The 20,305-nt window shown below is 43.5% G+C and overlaps 1 protein-coding gene across 1 annotated transcript in view; it reads right to left on the reverse strand.

The window, feature by feature from the left end:
- Window positions 1-20,081, reverse strand: part of LOC146208625 (uncharacterized) — a 26,564-nt gene extending 6,483 nt beyond the window's left edge. The window contains exons 1-6 of the mRNA XM_084587305.1: window positions 19,882-20,081; window positions 16,378-16,436; window positions 14,660-14,770; window positions 13,169-13,195; window positions 10,085-10,298; window positions 7,659-7,990 (exon numbers count right to left, since the gene is read on the reverse strand). Coding sequence (XP_084443431.1) covers window positions 7,659-7,990; window positions 10,085-10,298; window positions 13,169-13,195; window positions 14,660-14,770; window positions 16,378-16,436; window positions 19,882-20,053 — 915 coding nt within the window. The 5' untranslated portion in view covers window positions 20,054-20,081. The remainder of the gene's footprint in view (window positions 1-7,658; window positions 7,991-10,084; window positions 10,299-13,168; window positions 13,196-14,659; window positions 14,771-16,377; window positions 16,437-19,881) is intronic.
- Window positions 20,082-20,305: the final 224 nt, after the last annotated feature.

A 20,305-nucleotide genomic window follows, 5' to 3' on the forward strand; every position in this document is an offset into this window, starting at 1 on the left:
CTCTCTCTTCTGTTTGGCTCGTGAGAAAAATAGTTATTTTTAATTGCACATACATGCATACGAGCATCTATGAAATTCTTAATTTGGATGGATATGTTGCAAAAGCCTTTAAATGGCTGCGCTCGAATTTCGTACTTCGGAGTATCGCAATCGTCCTTAGAATATTTTATTTCCATTGTTCGGTTCAACCATTGATTCTTTCAGAACCCCAACTCATGCGCATTATTCATGTTTTGTTAACCTTTGAAATACAATAAACTGCAAACTTCAAACTTCAAACCACTGTTCCGAGCCATTCCAATAAATAGAAGTATTTACTCGCTGTGACAAGTCATTCCAACTACAGGCACGAATAGACACTGATCCGTCATTTTCTCTCAGCTCTTTTTTGCAAAGATAACTGACCACTTCGTTACGGTTCTGCAGTTGCTGCCACTTTATGTGCTAACGGCGAGAATACGAAGAGTTTGTTTGGTCATTCTGCAATAAGCACTTAAACCATAGCTGAAGCTGAAATCGGCAATTTTAATGACCATGTATAAATCTTCCGAGCGTGCAGTTGTCGTTTAGTCGAAGTTCTAAAGCTCAGATTTTTTCTTTTTCTCCGAGCAGGCCGACACGTACGGTCGATGCAACTGAACCACCCGTTCAGTGCGTTGCGCCAGACGGCGCTCCCTGTGTCGCCCAAACAATCGGCGCCTTTTGCCATTGCGTCAGGAAAACGTAACGACGTGACGAAACGTTCTTTGTTCACGCGTCCACGCCACTCCAGCGCCACCTAGACGCTATTGTGCAAACGACGTCAGTCTGCAGCGCCCGCCGTTGCGACGAATATTTCGCGCAACGTTCTTTTTTTTTTTCTGTTACACTTTAAAGTTTTAGCCACTTTGCTGAACTTTACCGCCATCAGAGAATTTGGTTTCCGTCAAAACCTGCAAGTATTCGTCTTGAAAACATTATGACGTTGAGAGTTAACGCACTCTTATCTAGGACAGCATGGACTGCAATGTCTAATTTCGACATTCTTCAAGCTTCAAGATTACGCAACAGCTCATTTATTCAGGCGCTTTTGAAATGCCATGTGGAAATTCCAAATGCATCGCTCTCAACTGCTTTTGCCAAGGAATGTTGCAAAAAAAAAATAAAGTAGGGTTTTATTACTGCGCTAAACTGCAGCATTAAGAGTGTTAACGCGTTTGCGCAGCCGAAACTCGACACCATTTTTTTTTTCTTTCAAGCACTTTGTTTGGACGAGACCACCAATGCCTAATGTACAACACGGAACACAGTTAAGGCCGAGGGTTCGCGAAATGCGGTCAACGGAACTTCGCTATTTTTTCTGCACGGCCTAATGGGCGCATCAATCATGCATGAGCACATCGTTCAGTGCCACCGCTGTATCAGGTTTTACCTTTTTTTTTTTTTCTTGTTCGCGTGCATTGTCTTTTGTAGGTGTTTTATAACTAGACTTTACACATCCTCCGATTTTGTTTATGCATCTATCCATCGCGTATAAACAGCAGTGGCGTTTGTTTTTCTTTTCCCAACTAGGGACCTTACCGGACGCACGTTACACCTAAATGCAGCGTAGATGCGGTATTTCGAAGCGTGTGCATGTTTTACGCATATGAGCACGACTTTATCACGTGACGAACGCTTTCGCGTGCAGCAAGTTGAACTCTCCAGCGAAATCAAGCCTTAAGAAAAGAAAAAAAAAATGTGATGTGGCTTAGCTCTGGTTAAGCCTGAGTGATTTCGAAAGCAATACCTCCCTGGCTGCGCTTGGCTATGCTGCTGGTTTGGCATGGCTTCGCCTTTTGTGCAACTAAAGGATTTACTCTGGACACAACATGGTTTCTACTGTTTGTTTATTCCAATGAACACGCTCTTCTACACGGCGCTTTCTTCTATGGTAATTATATCGCTCTGCACTACTCATAGACGATTCTTCGGCATTCAGAGAGTCCATGAAACTACTTCACTGAACTTGTAGAACACCGCTGGGGTCGCCATTCTGCGGCATAGGCGCGTTGCTTAGCCAACCGCTTTTGCCTTTCTTCGTGTGTCTCCTCGGCACGGCGCCGGCGTTTGCGCGCAGCGCGTCCCTCCAGCGACGCCTTGTACAGCTCCTCAGACATGGCTAAGCGGAGCGCGCCTGCGGCGCCCCGTTTATCCTCTCCTAGCGAGCGCCCTCACGCTGCGGGACGAGGAGGCCGTCACGCGGTAGCCGGCGCGACGAGCGAAGGAACGACTACGGCCGAAGAGACGAGTTGGGGTCCCTGCTCTCCTCTGGTCGTGACGTCACGCTGTCACGTGGTAGCCGCCGCGCCGAGCAAAGGAACGACTACGGCCGAAGAGACGAGTTGGGGCCCCTGCTCTCCTGTGGTCGTGACGTTACGCTGCCACGTGGTCGTGCGCCACGTGGCAGGGTGACGTCACGAAGCGAAGGAACGACCTCCACCGACGGCAGAAAAGTGCTAGCAGTATTGCTTTCGCAATAAAATAAAGCTCAACTGTACCTATGGCTGTAACTGAATGAGCAGTACAAGCGGAAGTGCTTGAAACGATGTCTCATAACAGACACCGAAGGCATTAGAGTACCCGTAGGCTTTGAGTGGGTTGTCGCATGAGGAAAAAAAAAAATTCAAGATAACTGCAGAATCTGCACTGGAGAAATGCGACAGCCTAAGCGTTGTCGTGTTGTCCGCAAGATGTGTCAGCGGGATTTCGCGAGTGATAGATACTGGGACTTTCCTTTACTGTAAACCACTTAATTGTCTCTACTTAATTACTTCTTTACCCACGCCAACTTGATTTGTCACAGCAAAAATATTTTATTCGCATATTCTCTTTTCTTTGAGAAGCCTTCACTGTGATATGTGACCTTAGTGATCCTCGGACTTGTTTTGGGCTTCGTCTAGAGATTGCCAAGAAGGCCGAATTTGACGGGTTTATGCTGTATAGTTTATGCATACAATCAGAGGCATATTATTTTTATGTTATGAGAGTTAGCTTGTTTTAGCAACAAGAGCCCCCGCATATAAAAAGGCACTTGTCCAATGTTTCCTTTAGCCATGTACATGCACCACGAAAGTGGGGAGGGGTAACGTTAAATTTTGTTAATTGTTGAGCTATTGCTGTCGCTCTTTCAGTCCAAAAACGTGAGTAAATCTCAAACAAGCATACCTTGACGCGAGAGCATACCTCGTGACATTAGAGAATTACACACCTTTCCTTAATGCTCTATCTGATGGTACCATTCTTTTCTCGATATACCAACTAGTTCCTCTTCCGCGAGTGATAGATACTGCTCCTTTTTTTTTCTTCCTGCAAACCACTTAATTGGCTCTAAGTTTTGATGGAGGTGAAAGAAAGAGGCGTCCGTGGGCTGTGTGATGTCAGTGCACGTTAAAGATATTCAGGTGGTTGCAATCACTACGGAGCCCTCCACTACGGCTCCCCTTCCACTTTCACTCCCATCTTCCTCCCTTCCTTTACGGTGCAGTTAAGGTGTCCACAGAATAAATGTCACAGACATTGCGCCTTTCCTTTTTTGTGAACCAATTATTATTGTTATTGGCTCTAATTAATCACCTAATTAAACCACATCCACTATTTTGTCACTTGCAAACTTTTCCTTGACGCTCTATCCTATGGTACCACTCTTATTTCGATATATCAATTAGCTCGTCTTATACAGCGCCCACGCGCTCGAGCCAGTAGCAGGCCCGTGCATTTTCTTTTCCTTCTTACTATAGCCACAGCAACAACAAACCCGCTTACATAACCATACAGTGCTTACGCATTAAAAACATTTTTTTTTTTCGGTGTTATGCTTTTTAAGGATTTGCATTAACACGTTTTAACCAGTAAGAACGCATAAGCACGTTTTCGATTTCTATCTCGGGCAAATTTTTACTTGAAGCAATTTCTGATGCCGTTTTGCTTATTTTTCAATATATCACCTCGTAATTTTATAATCTTTCCTACTTAATCATTCTTGTGAACTGCAATATTTACTGTTCTCTTCCAGACGCAGTAAAAACCTCATAACGAGAGCTAGTGTGTTATTCAAGAAAACGGACTAAGACTTTCTGTTTGGTACGCAAGTTGTCGGTCATCCTCACCCATTCTAGCACTTGCCTTAAATCTAAAGCTTGGACGGTCTTGTATGAGGTCTAATTAATTCTTGCCATCAGCTCGCGAATACCGACCCAACCGTTTAAGCACTCGACGCAGAAGGCATGACTATAGGTTCGAGCTAACTCTACACCTCACTGTGACCTCCCTGAACCTTATCAGTGAAAACCTGATAAGGTTCAGGACACGTACGTCTGACAGACAAACGTGAAATTCGCGTGTTTTCTCTAGCACATTTTTTCGAGATCCACAAGTATCACACTTTGTCTTCATTCGCGTCTGAGATAACCTAACTACTTTAAACGAAGCAGCTCGCAATAATAATAATAATAATAATAATAATAATAATAATAATAATAATAATAATAATAATAATAATAATAATAATAATAATAATAATAATAATAATAATAATAATAATAATAATAATAATAATAATTATTATTATTATTATTATTATTATTATTATTATTATTATTATTATTATAATAATAATAATAATTATTATTATTATTATTATTATTATTATTATTATTATTATTATTATAATAATAATTATTATTATTATTATTATTATTATTATTATTATTATTATTATTATTATTATTATTATTATTATTATTATTATTATTATTATTATTATTATTATTATTATTATTATTATTATTATTATTATTATTATTATTATTGCGAGCTGCTTCGTTTAAAGTAGTTAGGTTATCTCAGACGCGAATGAAGGCAAAGTGTGATACTTGTGGATCTCGAAAAAGTGTGCTAGAGAAAACACGCGAAATTCACGTTTGTCTGTCAGACGTACGTGTCCTGAACCCGTTCATAGCTTTTCTTCATAAAATGAAGAGCGTGTGCATAAAGCTGCAGCTTTATGCATAGCTTCGATTGTGTCGTTCTGAACTTCACTTCCATAGTAGCCGATACAGCAGCAGCCGCGGCTTAGACGTATAAGCCTGTCGACCGATCGCGACCATTAATGGCGCCAATACTTTGGCCTAATTGTTATGGTTACTCATCGCAATATATGAAATCGGGCAAGAATAAAATTTAGAAAAACGAAGCTAAATGGTACTGTTTCCACGCAAGTGTGTCATTTATGCTCCCGTTCGGCGGTTGGACATCATCGACATTGTTGTTGGTGTGACCGAGCGAAAGACACTCACGAGCCAAAAGGGATTTTTCAGAAGAAGAGAAGCAAAAACCAAGGGTGGGTTGGTTTTTGGGGTTTGACGTCCCAAAGCGGGTCAGGCTATGAGAGAGGCCGTAGTGGAGGACTCCGGAAATTTCGACCACCTGGGGTTCTTTAACGTGCACTGACATCGCACAGCACACGGGCGCCTTGCTTTTCGCCCACATGAAAAAGCGGCCGCCGAGGCCGGGATTCGATCCCGCATCCAATCCCGGCCTCGGCGCCACTTGCTCGTGGCTCTTCTTTCCCTTGCTCTGATAAATTCTCTTTGGCAAGTGAGAAAAATAAAGAGAGCTTTGTAACTGTACGTTCAAACACGCAAGCATATATGAAATCATTTGTATCAATATCCGAAAACGCTTCAACAGCTGCGCTCGAATTTCGCATAAGTGAGTATCGTAATCGTCCTTAGAATGTTTCTGTTCGTAAACTCCGTTCTCTGCACGAATATTCCCTTTGTGATTTGAACACGGCACTCTGTCGCTACGGGCCAACTAATATATGACCCCGCCGCAGTGGTGCAGTGGTTAGGGGGCTCGACTGCTGTGCGCAAGAATGCGGGATCAAATCCCAACCGCGGCGGCCGCTTTTAGATGAAGGCGAAAAGCAAGGCGACCATGTACTGTGCGATGTCATTGCACGTTAAAGAACCTCAGCTGATCGAAATTTCCGGAGTTCTCACTACGGCGTCTTTCGCGGACTTAGTTGCTTTGGGACGTTAAACCCCTTAAAAAAAAGAGAGAGAGAGAGAGAGAGAGAAAAGAAAAGAAAAAAGAACAAGCGTTTTTCATAGCCTGACTCGCTTTAGGACGTTAAACCCCATGAACAAACAAACAAATCAGCAAACAAACAACTTCTCTTTGTTCACAGTGTCAGTTTAACAACTCCGTATAATCAAAATGTTATGTTTCCAGCTCAGGTTTATTGCACGCAACTGCTTCCAGTTGTGCTCACTGAGTTTTCCCTGTATTATTTTATTGTTCTGTGAGCTCTATTATAATCAGTCCAGCGATAGCCGTTTGACATACCGTTCACACGTATTTGCCGGCGATGCAAAAACACCAGTGCGGATGTTGTAATAGATTGGAATATAAGACCACACGATCGTCAGCGTAAATGCTAATCTGATATCCTGAACACGTCTTTGAGACGTTTTGTTTTTATCGCACAACGGTTCATACAGTTTATTTTTGAGCGTTGTCTTCTAGTAGTACAGGGTTTCATGAAATCTCATCTAGTCAGGTGATATCATAGCATAAAAAAAAAAATTCAAGGTCTGTTCTTCATTGCAAACAAGGAACACATAGGGACTCCAAAACGTCAACCAACGAATGCCAGTGATCGAATATTCTTTCTACAGCCGTCCTGCTCTCATTTTGAACAGTTTAAAATGAAAATAAAGCGATGCGATTTGTGCACCGGTAGCTTTAGGCGAATAATGCCGCAAGTCTAGAAAGGAGCTAAAGTATAGCTAGGATCAGGCGACAGATGTAAGGAGCACGTTCTTCTAAATCATCAATACTGACTCTTAAATATTTCCAGCTCTGCACCCAATATAAGCAGAGCTCGCGCACTCTTTAACTGCAACCATGGATTGTCAAAAACATGTGCCACTTTTTTATGTAGCATTTCTGCGAGGCATTAGGCGAAAAACACTAATTAATCTTTTACACAGCATAGAATGTCACACATAGGATAGAATGTTACACATACAGCACACAGAACTTTACACATAGAACAGCATAGAATGCTTCAGTTCGACTTATTCCTCCTCTTCTCTGCTTGCCGTTATCTATATTCTGACCAAGCGCCAATGATCTTCGCTACGGCATAGCTCTTTGGAGATGAAATATTCAGTGTGCATTACTGGCCGCTTATATGGAGCCAATTCAGTTACATAAATCGGTAAGAATTAATAAGACAGGGACGTCTTAACTCAGTTGTAAGATCTCTTTTCACAAACTTCCATTCGTATATCCAATGTACATACGCCTCTCGCCTTCTCTCATCTCTCTCTGCCTTTATAAAAGTTATCTCTCTCTTACACCTTCCAACAGCCATAACATTAAGAAAATATGATGATCATGCCAAAGCGAACGAAGCACCTGTCCGATATGTTGTAGGGAGATCCCTCAATATTTAGTAAGTTTGTACTAAGGGAGTATTTACTCATCGGCATACCCCCGAGCGCAACCACTCAAATAAAGAGATTTTTCTCTTGTAGCAGCCCTGAATGAGAAATCATTACCATATTACAAACGAAGGTATACTTCCCTTCACTGCACCCTTAGGAGGAGCGTGTTTTGTGTATACGCACCCTGACGACATTCAAGGGGAAGATGAAGTTGTAGTCCTTCCACGTGATGGCTCGCGTCCGGCGGCTGTTCATGCGAGGCTTCCAAAGCAGACCCCGGTACTTGGCCTTACGGGCGCACAGGCACGGGTAGAAACTCATCTCGTCGCTCACGCCGGGAACCTCTCCGGGCAGCGGCAGCGGATCGTCCGGCGGAGGTTGTGAGTCCACTGGCGGAGGCGCCGGGTCCTCCGTTGGCGCTGTACTGGGCGTCGAATCCGGCGTGACCGGCAGGGATGGCTCGTCCTCGCGACTACCTTCATCGTCACCAGGCTTCACCGGAGGTGGGTCCCCTTCTGAAAGTGAGCGGTGTTGCTTAGGTTTATTTTTTTTTTATTCCGTTCGATATAGGCGTCACGGTTCTTCACTGTGGTAATTTGGAAGAACGCAATAGCGTCTTTCCTTTTTTGCTCCCATGCAGGTATCGATTACTAGAGGCTTCTCCTTGGACTCACGGGACGTGTCCGCGGGCAAGTTTCTAACATGAAGGGACAGTGAGCACAAATTGCAGTTTACCCATGTTGACCGAATAGAGCCTTTTATGACAACACAGCTACTTTCAATTCGAAAGAAACTTTTGGCAGCTATAAAATAATTTTAAAAATGTAAACAAGTATAGCGCCATTAGCAAAAAAAAATGCAGTGACGTCACGCTTTTAATTTTCGGATCTTTGAGACTAAGCTACACCGCCATCCACTCTCAGATGCTGATCACGGTGGTCTTTTTCTATTTCGACGTTGACTTCTCGACTTTGAATCCCGGGGTGGGAAAAAGATGTTCGCTTTTAAATACCGTTTTGTGAACAATAAATGCGTCTATTACTTAGGAACAAACCCTAACAAGTCCACAAAAGGGCAACAGGAATTTAATTTTGCAAACCAGGAAATTTGAATGCAGCGATCCTGGGTGTGTTTTCAAACTCACGCGTCTTCTGGGACGAATGGGAGTAGTGATTATGTTTGAGTCACCTCCGGTCATTGAATGCACCAGCAATTTTAATGCGAATTAAATTAGATCGGATGTTAAAACAAATCAAGCAAAAAGTTGTTACCTTTGACGAACATTCAAAAATTTTATGATCTGTTATACACCTGGCTGGCTACTTACGGCCTTCCCTGTCACATCGAAAATAAAACTAAATATTCAATTTAGGCATATGTCAGTTTTTTTTTTTTTGTTTTTTTTTTTAATGGCAACTCGACATTGAACACCGGTTGTTACTTTGCGATGAAGTAAAAAAACGCAGCTTCGTAACAGCCGCGGCTAAGGGCACATATATGATTGCCTGAAATGGGCATATCTACCTTTTTAAGATACACGTGTGGGACGTACAGATAAGCCTCATTTTCTGAAATACAACAGTATAAAGGCGATGTCTGAAGAAGAAACAAAAATACAGCCAGAAAGGCATGAGACGACTTTTCATCTGGCGTTTATGAAACATTCATCTTATGTAAAGAAACTCATCGCAGTGACGCTGGAAGGCGTATCGTCCATTTGGAACCCCACTCAACTTTAATAGAATTTCAATCGTTGAAAACTGCACCACTAGACTTATCTTCTCATATTTATCATTTTCTTGCTTGTAACTTATCTTTAAACTAAGCTTTACTAAGCCTCAGAGGGGCCCTAGAGGGACCAGGCTTCCACAGCGTAGGACGTGATTATCTTTGAACCTTTTTGATTCATCCTGGCCATCCTTTCGCAAAACGAACAAATTCGCACAGGGCTATCCTTGAGAACACAGCGCGGCCTGCGTTCGTCCTCCTCTTTTCTGAACAGACAAACACTCAAACTGCAACGATGTAAGCACAGGCGTCGTCCTAGATGTAGTGTCAGTTTATTTCAAAACCACAGTATAGTTATTTTTATTACTACATTTGTACTCTTCCACCCGTCATGTAACGAAACTAAGATATGTTACATAAGCGTATATTTAAATCGATTAAGTCGAGGATCATGACGTTCTTCAGATAGCATGTAACTACTTAGCTTTCTTGTATAGTACAGTGAAATATGCCGCGGAACACCTGGTGAGTTTTAATTGCAATTGAATGGTTGCATCTATAACACGCCTGCAAAAGTTCATAGCAGAACTAGTGGCATAATAAGCAAAATATTGATTGATTGATTGGTTAATTGATTAATTGATTAATTGATTGATTGATTGATTGATTGATTGATTGATTGATTGATTGATTGATTGATTGATTGATTGATTGATTGATTGATTGATTGATTGATTGATTGATTGATTTTACATGCCAAGCAAAACTACGGGCTATGAGGCACCCCGATGTGTGGAGGGCTCTAGACTAATTTCGATCACCTAAGTTCAAACCTGAAGGCAAGCACGGGATGGCGCCTTGACTGGAAGGGTTGTGCGAACCTTCGGGGGACGCGGTCGAGGCAGGCACAGTGACGACAGAAGACGCGGTCGAGGGGTCCTCAGGAGGACCCTCCGTAGGCGCACTCGTCGAAGGAGACACCGTGCTCTCGGACGGCACCGCCACGCCGCCTTGCTCCGGACCCGACACACCTGCCTGGATAGGATTCTCGGCCTCCGGCAGAGTTGGCGGCATCTGAGGCCGCATGTTCTTCGACTGAGGTAATTCGTAAAATAACAAAAAAAATATACTTGTTTGCTTCCATCGCTGTGATTCTGTTCAATTCTTATCCGATCTGCATACCAGCTGATTAAAGAATTATCACGGGTTTCATTTTTCCTCAACCAGGCATAAAGTTTTAAAACGGCAAAAATAAAATGGAGTTACAATGTATTTGCATGAGTTAGGCGCCGATCAGGCACTGTTGTACGTTGTAAGCGTTCTAACCAGTAACGTCCTTTTTATTTTTTATCCCCTAGAAAAAAGCATTGGGAGGGCGTGAGGGCAGCGGGATGCCAACGCGATGTCGTGTTGCATTCGACAATATATAAACATTGCTGCAGGCTCCGGATGACGAGGTTTTTCTTCTACATGCTCTTGCATTGTTTGAATATATTTTCAAACAACTTAATTTAATACTCCACACCGCACCTCATATGGAAACTCGTGATATATACATATTTTTTTTTTCAATCTACTGGCATGTTTTTCAATCTTTCCGGAAGCATACCAATAAAAACGATATAAGTGAGAACCCTACCGCCGGCCAAGCCTAGCACATATGAGCAATATGAGCACAGATGACACACTTGTGGCAAATTAAGCTCACTTTTAAGGTCAATTTCTCGTGTGGACGGGGTGTGCCAATGACCCAATTAGGTAATATTTCATTAACTGCACTGATCAGGTTTTACACGAATAATACCCTGGTTGGCTAACATGTTTTTAGATATTAGAAGAACGCAATTTCGATTAGATTTCTCGTATCTGGCAGATTTAACACGGCATGTACGTAAATGCTACTGCCTTTAAAGGTGTCTTTCTGATGGCCTTCAGTGCTCATGGTGAAACAACCTTTCAAGGGGCAATTCATATCGACGCGGATTACACAAGCCGGTGCAGAGATGTTAGAGCGGAAACTGCACTCAAAGCAAGACAAACATTTTAGAGGTTAAACTGTTCTTGAACCAAGTTTTATGACCCAAGCCATTTGGCTTCAGCCGTAATCGCTGCTGTCATTTCGATCTCGGCTCGCTTCCCCGGGATGTAAGTTTCTCAGCAACGGGCTAGTCATCTGGATTCTCATTGTTCGATGGTCTCGGCAGCCTGTCTGACACGGCTGCGGTCTCTGTATTAAGCGAAAGTGGCTTCTTCTCTGCCACGCCGCCTCTTTTTGTCACGCCACCCGGTGGATTCGTCCGACACTATTGTCGCGGACCTCACCCGCACTCACCCAGATTGCGTACGTGTATGGCATATTTACCTAGATTAATTGGAAGAGCAGCGGAGATGAAACTTCACGAAGACGACAATGTTCACTGCACAGAGCGAGAATGTGTTGCAGTTTTACACGAAGCGTGATCGGCGGCAGCGATAGCGCAGTGTTCTCGTGCCTGGGTCCGAGAAGCTGTTCCGTTCGTTTTAAAGCTGTTTAGAAACCCAGTCGCTGCAATAGTTTTGCCTCTCAGCTGTGACGAGGCGCAGATGATATTGGCGCATGCGCAGGTGAATCAACCTGGAGAATGAAGACGATGATTTTTGCTGCACAACGTGAGATTTGATGGTCGAATTTTCGGAGCCACATGACATTGAGGTTTGGCATGTGAGAAGCGGAGCTTCAGTTCTAAATGTTGAACACCGGCGGACTGCGCCCGTTTTACCTTCAGCTCAGCTTCAGCGTCAAAACTTCGAGTCAAGCCATAGCAACTCAAGTGTTATATCCTAGTGTAGCTTATGTCGAGTATAACAGCAACGCAAGTGTTATATCGTTGGACAGCGAATGTCGAGTAAGTTGAGTTTTACTAATTACGCGTCGTAATTAATTGCAGCTATTCAGTTAGTCGCAATTAAAGATGAACTTAAGCTACTACATAAAGTCATGTATCGTTGACTAGCTTATGATGAGTATGACTGCACTGACTAATCGTAAGTCTTATTTAGCTGCTGTTAATTGGTTCCGTTGCATGCGCAAGAGGTGCTTCGGAAGGCACATTTACAGGCAATAGACGTTATGTTGGATTTCATTTCGAAACAATTATGTGGTATAGCACATGAAACTCACGGAGTAGCAAAGGGCCCCGTTGGACAACGGCACCTTAAGTGTGTTCCACTTTGCCGGGTCGTTGGGATTATGCATTCAATGCGTAGTAATCGCGTGTGCTCCCTCTCTGCATAACAGTCGCGAATTTATTTTACTTTTATATCATTTATTGTCACATATTGGTACGCTCACTGCCTTACAAAACTTACCGAAAACACTGAAACAAAAGCGAAATCGATTTTTTTTTTGACCAAATGCACCCAAACACGTAACCGTAAAAAAACAATTTGCAGCGTTTATTATGAAGCGAAAATAAAAACAGGAATTCCGTATTTCGTTCCAGCGCTATTGCAGTCCTTGTTTAAAAAAAAAATACATCCAAAATTTTTTTCAATAAATATAAATAATAATCATTCAAGTATAACAATATAAAAACTGTGGTCCGGATGTTTATTTTAAGAGATAAAAATCTGTGCGCTAAGAGCAGGCTGAAACAAGAGAAAAGCACGTTTCGTTATACGTCACTGCACGCTGAGCGACAAGCCGAGAGGCCGACTACCTATTTATTATTCACGCCTTTTCAGCGGTGGATCGCAACCTGGCTTCTTCTCACCTGTTAGCGTGCCGGGCAGTAAATTAGTGCGTGTCGAGTTGTTGTCATAGAACAGACTTTGTTTTTTTTTTTTTCGTTCGTTTTCCTTTTTCTTTTTTGATTCGTTCAGATGACAGATCCGCTCTCGCCAGGCTACAACCCCATAGAGACTCTTTACGCCTTTAAGAAAACGAAGAGTGAGAGAAAGTGCCAAAGTATTTACGAAATACTCACCCTTTCTGACGCCATGCACGCTCGCAGCTGAAATAAGAGAAATATATTGATCGTTATAAGAATAAATGCGTGCGCAGAAAAATAAACTTATGCACATTTTTTTAGCGTTTTTTGCTTAAACGTTTCAACACAACACGTTCTGTGAGTACAGAGCTAGAGCAATTTGAACACGCTAGGAGCAACGACCCTAACGGAAAAACGAAGAGCCCATCCTCGATTTACTCTCACCGATGCGTTCATGAAATCAATATCAGCACGTACACTACGACCAAGTTTGTACTTCCTGCTACAAAACCTAACTGCCTTCTGGCAACAGAAACTGTATATATATATTATATATATATATATATATATATATATATATATATATATATATATATATATATATATATATATATATATATATATATATATATATATATATATATATATTCCTCCTGAGCGGCTGAATCCATCTGAGTTTACTGAATAAATACAACCCTACAATATATATATATATATATATATAGGACGAAGAAGTTGGTCACTGCCTTGCTGAATCGCCACGCCTGACGCTCCGCTGCGAGTTCCTCCTGAGCGGCTGAATCCATCTGAGTTTACTGAATAAATACAACCCTCCAATATATATATATAGGACGAAGAAGTTGGTCGCTGCCTTGCTGAATCGCCCCGCCTGACGCTCCGCTGCGAGTTCCTCCTGAGCAGCTGAATCCATCTGAGTTTACTGAATAAATACAACCCTACAATATATATATATATATATATATATAGGACGACGCTCCGCTGCGAGTTCCTCCTGAGCAGCTGAGCAGCGTCTAGCAGCCCCGCTGACGTCACTGAGGAGGTATGCACTCGAAGACGTGTCGCCCTAATAGGTTGCGAGAAGTCGCCAGGAACACATTTTTAAAATTATTTGCAAATTTCCAGCTCCACGCAAAGTTTTCAAATTTGGCTCCAATACTAACAAAGACCACCTCTATAAATTCCTTGCATTATAATTTTACCGCAAGTAGCATTTCAGGAATCCTTCAAGTAACTTCCTCTTGCTCCATCATGGATCGATATGGACCGGCTAGCGTGGCTCATCAGCAGAGTTCACTTAGTGTGGTGAATTGCCGGCAAATATAGGTACTGGAGAAAACACACCACCTTCAACTACTACTAACGGCTCACGCAGCTGATACCAAGGCTCGGTAGGCACAGACTGAATCGAGTTCCTATTTACGAAACTTATCTATGTTATCATGGAGACAATGAAATGGATCACTGGGAGTTGTTTCTAGGCCACTCCGGTGTCTCGACCTGCTTACATTACTAGCAACCGGTCTCGGATTCGCTCAGTCTTTCAAATGCTTCTCGGAATACCGTAGAAGGCATTAAGCAAGAAAATCGCGTACTTCCTTTGACTTAGCCCGTCGTCTAGATAGGCTTAGTCAAGCGGCCTTCATGGCTGGGTAGCGTTGACAAGAGGGAAGCATGACTATCGCCCACCTTTGTGCAGGGTAGCTTGTTCTCGCATAGCGCAGTGAGGAACGTGGCAGCGTCCATGGTGCCGCCCACGTTGTACTGGCAACCCAGCACGACCGTCTTGTCCGCCGGATCCTGCGGCGATCAATAACGCATCAAAGGGAGTAACAATTGCTTCACTTTGCTTTACTTTCCTGTGCCCTTCCAATATCATTTATTGTCCCCCTCGCACCGAAAAAGAACAAAAACAAAGAAGGCACGAAAGGCCAACACAAAGGTTGTTGAGCACAGCTTAAAAACGAAATAACCATGCTTATAAGTGAAAGAAACGAAAAAGACGCCAGACAGGAGCGTTTTTGAGATTATTTCGAACGAGATTTTTAACTAGCACTTAAGAAAATGGATACGTAGCAATGTTACAAAACAAATTAAGGCCTTGAAAACGACACCACGTATGGCTTGAATCAGCGGCACATGGCGTAGCTGCCGTTAGGTAAGCTGTATGCGTCAGGTAAGCAGATAAGCATTTTGTTGATCATATGTTTTTGTTTCCAACTTAACGAAGAATGCATAACGCGGATTCTCCAGTTAAAATTGTGCCTGTTCCCCGATATGACATCAGTGTTTGTATCGCCACCACGGCAAGCTGTAGGGAGGTGATGGATAAACAGGAGGCTTATTAAATTGTATTAAGACTCCTCATGAGATGAGAACATAAGCTGAACTATCCAGCTTAATGCAGAAGTAATTAGCCATGGTCATGCAGGCCCAAGCTTCATTCCAAACAAAGTCTGATTATTGTAATCTTTGCCGCAAGACTAGAAAATGTGAGTATGTAAATCTGAGTTGAAAACAATTATATATTGACCTACTAAATGCAAATTAAACAAAAAAATTAGTGGCCAGATCTTGTCTACCCCAATCTCTATCCAGAGTGTTGACAAATTGCCTTCTACTTATAAATATGATTGTTCACGAAGCCCCATCTGGCCTTTGTGTTCATTGAGCCAAGAAAAACCGTAATATCATTATCCACAGAAGGGAGTTACTGCATGTTCATGTGTGCAGTAAAAAAAGGCGTCGTAAGCACGCGCTCTAAACGCCTAATATTGTTGCCAGGAGGAGTTTATTCGAACTCCTAGCTTGGAATCTATCTGAAGAGGACAAATTACCACCGCCAACCACCCTCTCGACTTGGGCGTCAGTGCCCGAAGGCACTATGCTGAGTAGTCCCGGGACGAGTTTAGCGAAATGGTGGCATTCGGGGAATGAAAGCTGAATATCACTCCTCAAAATTGCGCGCTTTCCGCTGCCGCCCCCGTGCAAACATGGTACTGCTTCGTTCTCCCACTGTGTACCCAGTAGTTATAAGAAAATTCCTTCCAGCGTAAAGTTTCAAAGCCTCAATCATTTTGATCTACGCTGTTTCTGTGATGCGTTGAATGTTACCATTGAACGATTCTTCATATTTCCGTGCCTGGCGAAGGAAAATGCGCTAGCTGAACAGTCTGTCACTATGCTCAAACTCCAGTACTCACAGCCGATACAGCCGTTTAAGAACCCAGTGAAGAAACTGTGCGCCTGGTAACCCGGGTGGTCTTCATATTGGTTGCCCGAATGAGGCGTCGCTGATTTAGCGACCGAAAATCTATTTTCATATAAGGATAACTTTTAGCTACAAGTATTGCATCGTACAAAGTATGAGGAGAAGGGGGAGGGGAAAGAGAAACTGTAGCACTTACAATGTTATTCAGTAAGCACTGAAACCGCTTGACTTGTACTTCTGTACTGACTGTTGTATCTGCAGACAGAAAAGAAGAAGAAATTAGAAGTAAACACCACAATTCAGCAGTTTTCAAAATGCGAACAACTCACTGATCGCACAGGGAAGCGGTCAGTAATGTACTGCGTCAAGCAGCTCACGTTCTACGAGGAGTACTCTTAATTGTAGTTTCTTCGGATTGATCGACCCTGAATAGAGAAAATGTTCAAAATATTGAGCCTTAAATAATTTACACATTTTGAAAATTATGCAGGTGATGTAGTCTAACTAAATGACCATAAATTATTATTAACATTAGACGCTCTGATTTTGTATTTTAGGGCAGGTTATTATGTTGAGTATATTCTGAGAATGCCGACATCGAAGCTAAGCCCAGTCTTGAATCCTCTGAATTGGCCTTGTGGTTTCGATTAGCGATCGTCAAAATACACTTTTGAAACATTTTCTACATCATAAAATACACAAATTGCGTTTTGAGGAAGAACTGAACAGGGGTAAATGGGGTACGCCTCAGTTCGCAAATGAACCAACGTTTCGACAAGTGGACTTGTCTTCGTCTGGGCATGCCAGACAAAGACAAGTCCACTTGTCGAAACGTTGGTTCATTTGCGAACTGAAGCGTACCCCATTTACCCTTGTTCAGTCCTTCGTCATATCGTGCAAACCATCTTCTTCCTTTCGTTCTACCTGGATCATCAACAAATTGCGTTTGTATTAGTTAGGTTGTAGATGTTGAACGGCGCTTTTTTTAAGGCGAAAGCTGTAAACCCCAATGTTTCAAGGTCACGTTGTGAGCTACAGAAGAACGGAGCTTGAGACGCTATGTGCGCGCGCCGGGAAAGAGACGCAGCAGCGGCGGAGTAGGGTTCTGGAAAAGGGTGACGGAGCGCAGTTGAGGGCAATATCAGCGGCGGCGCCAGAGGGCTTTGAGAAAAGGGGCAACAGTGGCGCTGGAGAAGGGTAGGAAAATGTCAACGACGGCCAACGTTCTGGAAACGGCGGCAGCACGCTCGCAGAGCACTCGTTTGGCTTGTAAACATCGCCACATGAGTTCAGAGCTTCCTTTCACATTGCTATGGGTAACGACACACCATACCCTAGCCGCGGACGGGGAGGACCGAGAAAGCACGCCACGGTGGAAGCGGCTATACAGCAGGTGGAATTTTCGTTTATTTACATGAACAATAAATGAAAGGTTTGTGCCGCATAGGTTCCGGCTGCTCCTTTTCACCGATTTTGTTGATTAATTGGTCCACAGGAAAAGAAAGGTGCAGCCATAAAACCATAACAAATAATCGCAGCCGATTTACATAGTTGATAAAACGCGAAATAGGGGGTTCTAGCGCAAGTAATCGAAGCAAGGTAGTGCGCTTGAACACAAGCTGCTTCACGATGAGGAGAGAGGCGCGAGGTCGAGAGAGCCCTGCGCGCACACGTCTGCTGTCCGTGAAGACTGAGGGGTGACTGACGCGCGGGAAGAAAGGGTCGAGTTGGGGAGGCGCATACGGCACGCGAATGCTCAGTCGGCATTTAGACGCGCTTGTACAGCACTGCCCGATAGAACAGTTTCTGATCGGCTGCAGCTGTGCGGCTACATAAAACGCGCGTCGCCACTTTCTCTTTTGCGCTTTGACTTAACGGCGAGAGAGTGGGCTCGGAAAGATATCGGCGAAATCTGTGATTGTGGCTGGTAGTATTACACAATAAAATTCGTTAGGTAATGTAAGTCAATTTATACGTCCTTTTGTTTAGTTTTATCACGTACCGTCTTTGCCAAAAGTAACCCAACGGGGTACGTTCCTCACCCGTGTTGACGAGCCCAAACGGCTCGCACAAAGACCCAAGGGTCTAGAGTGGTGATGACAAGGGTTTTCGTTACCCTACGCAGATTTACAACCTAAAAGATGCCATAAGGCCCACGCTACACTTTTATTGAGCAAACCTCGTTTCATGGTTACATTTGGCAGCGACGACACGTAATGCCCACATTACCGTATACATCCACATGCACAGACCCCACACACACTTCTCATTGTTTCAAAGTAAAACTTTAAAAGGGTTGCTTAAGCCATCCGACATTTTTGTGCCTGGTTTTAAGCGGTTAGAGTTATCAAGAACGATGTAGTTCATGCACAACGCCGCGAGCGCAATCGAGCGGAGGCGACCGGAAGCAGGTAACGGTGTCGCACAGACAGAAGCGGGCATCGGAGAGTGCCGTCGTGCCTGCAGATGCATTTCGTACAAAGACGACGGACTCGTAAAAGGGAACTAGCTTTAAAGTTAGAATCGTAACATTCCTACTGTGCCAAACTTGGCGATATTGAGCTTGGGCGTATATTGTTTCTATCAGTCAAATGTTATACTACCTTTTTTTTTTTTTTTTCTGATCAAGTGCATTATTAACGAAATAATTTTTGAGTTTTTGCGTCCAGCAACTACAAGCTTCCAATGAAACCGAAGGTACTTTATGAACTCCGTTTCTGACATTCTCTTTAGAACTGCGATAATAAATTTACTGCATGCTTCTTGCATAGAAAAGTAATCACATACGAAACGTTGTTCTTAACGTGCGCTTGTATCGTGAGGTTGCTACACTTTGGTATAGTCACATTTCGGCCTTTTAACACTGCTCTGAAATTCAGTAACGTGATCCTAATTTATCCCTGTGGTAAATATGTGCCCTTGGCAACTAATTTAAATAAGTACCTTAAAACAAATGTCCGATGACGGTGCTATTAAACAAGTTTCGCAACACTTTACGAGCGGAATATTTTCTCAAGAACTTTCTTCTCCCGAAGACTGGAAGATATTTTCCTCTCGGACCTCTCGACAGTGTCTCGCGCTATCGGGTCATTTCAGAGCAGATACTAGCGATTAATTTGAATACAATACGACGTAAGAAAGTTGATGAGGCTTTTGTAAAGAAAATGTAAAGGCTTAGTGAAACACTTCCATGTGGCAAGGACGAGGATTTAATCCCCCCCCCCCCCCCCAATAGGTACTGCAAAACAATTATCAATTCCTGCACAGAGAGCTCTCGGCAAGTAGGTCGTCCGAAACCACCCGTATGGTGTATTTGAATCACGAATTTCGTTTTTTGGTAGAGGAACGGCAAATGGGCGAATTCCAGACAGCGCTCAACTCCTCTAGCTCCTGCGCACTGTAGCATCAAAGGCTATCCAAGTGCGTATCATCATTTACATTATGGCGATAGCATACGGCATAACTTTAGGACAGCCTCATGGTATATAGTCATATGATGAATTATTCGTCAACTGCTAAGCAAAAGCCTCAACAAGAACGTCAACAAAAACCAAAAACAAAACCCTCAGCAGAAGCCTCACACAAGTTATCATACCTTCCTTAATCTTCGTGCATTCTCAGTAGAAAAACGCAATTTCGCGTCTCTAAGCGGCGAGTAGAGGAAACATCTCCGAGCAGCCACATGGCGACGAGTGCTCACCGCAGGCCAGCGTGTAGAGGAGCGAGAGGTTGATCTGCCTCAGAGCAATGTCCATGGCGTCGCTTCTCCTGTGCGCGAAGCGGGCGAGTCCGTCAGCCCTGCCGGCGCCTCCAGCGGTGGTAGCCAGCGCGAGCCACACAAACCAGGAGCCACTGCGCCACCGACGGTCCATGGTAGCTTCTGCTGTTGCGACCTGGCCAGCTGTCGGCGTCGATGTGCCACCGGGGGCGACGATCTTTGTGGAGTCGGTGACGCGCCCCCCACCCGCGTGCTGTATGCTTCGCTGATTGCCCTCCCTCCTCCCATTTCCTCCTTGCCACTGAGCCCCTCCCTCATCACGTTTACTGAGGGAGCCCCTTTTGTTTTTGCTTTTCTCTTCTGGTTTTGTTTCGGCCCGTTTTTACCAGGCGCGCGGGGGCTTAAC

Source organism: Amblyomma maculatum, chromosome 1 (genome assembly GCF_055883805.1).
Source record: "Amblyomma maculatum isolate TAMU_Amacu chromosome 1, ASM5588380v1, whole genome shotgun sequence".
NCBI classification, from domain to species: Eukaryota; Metazoa; Arthropoda; class Arachnida; order Ixodida; family Ixodidae; genus Amblyomma; species Amblyomma maculatum.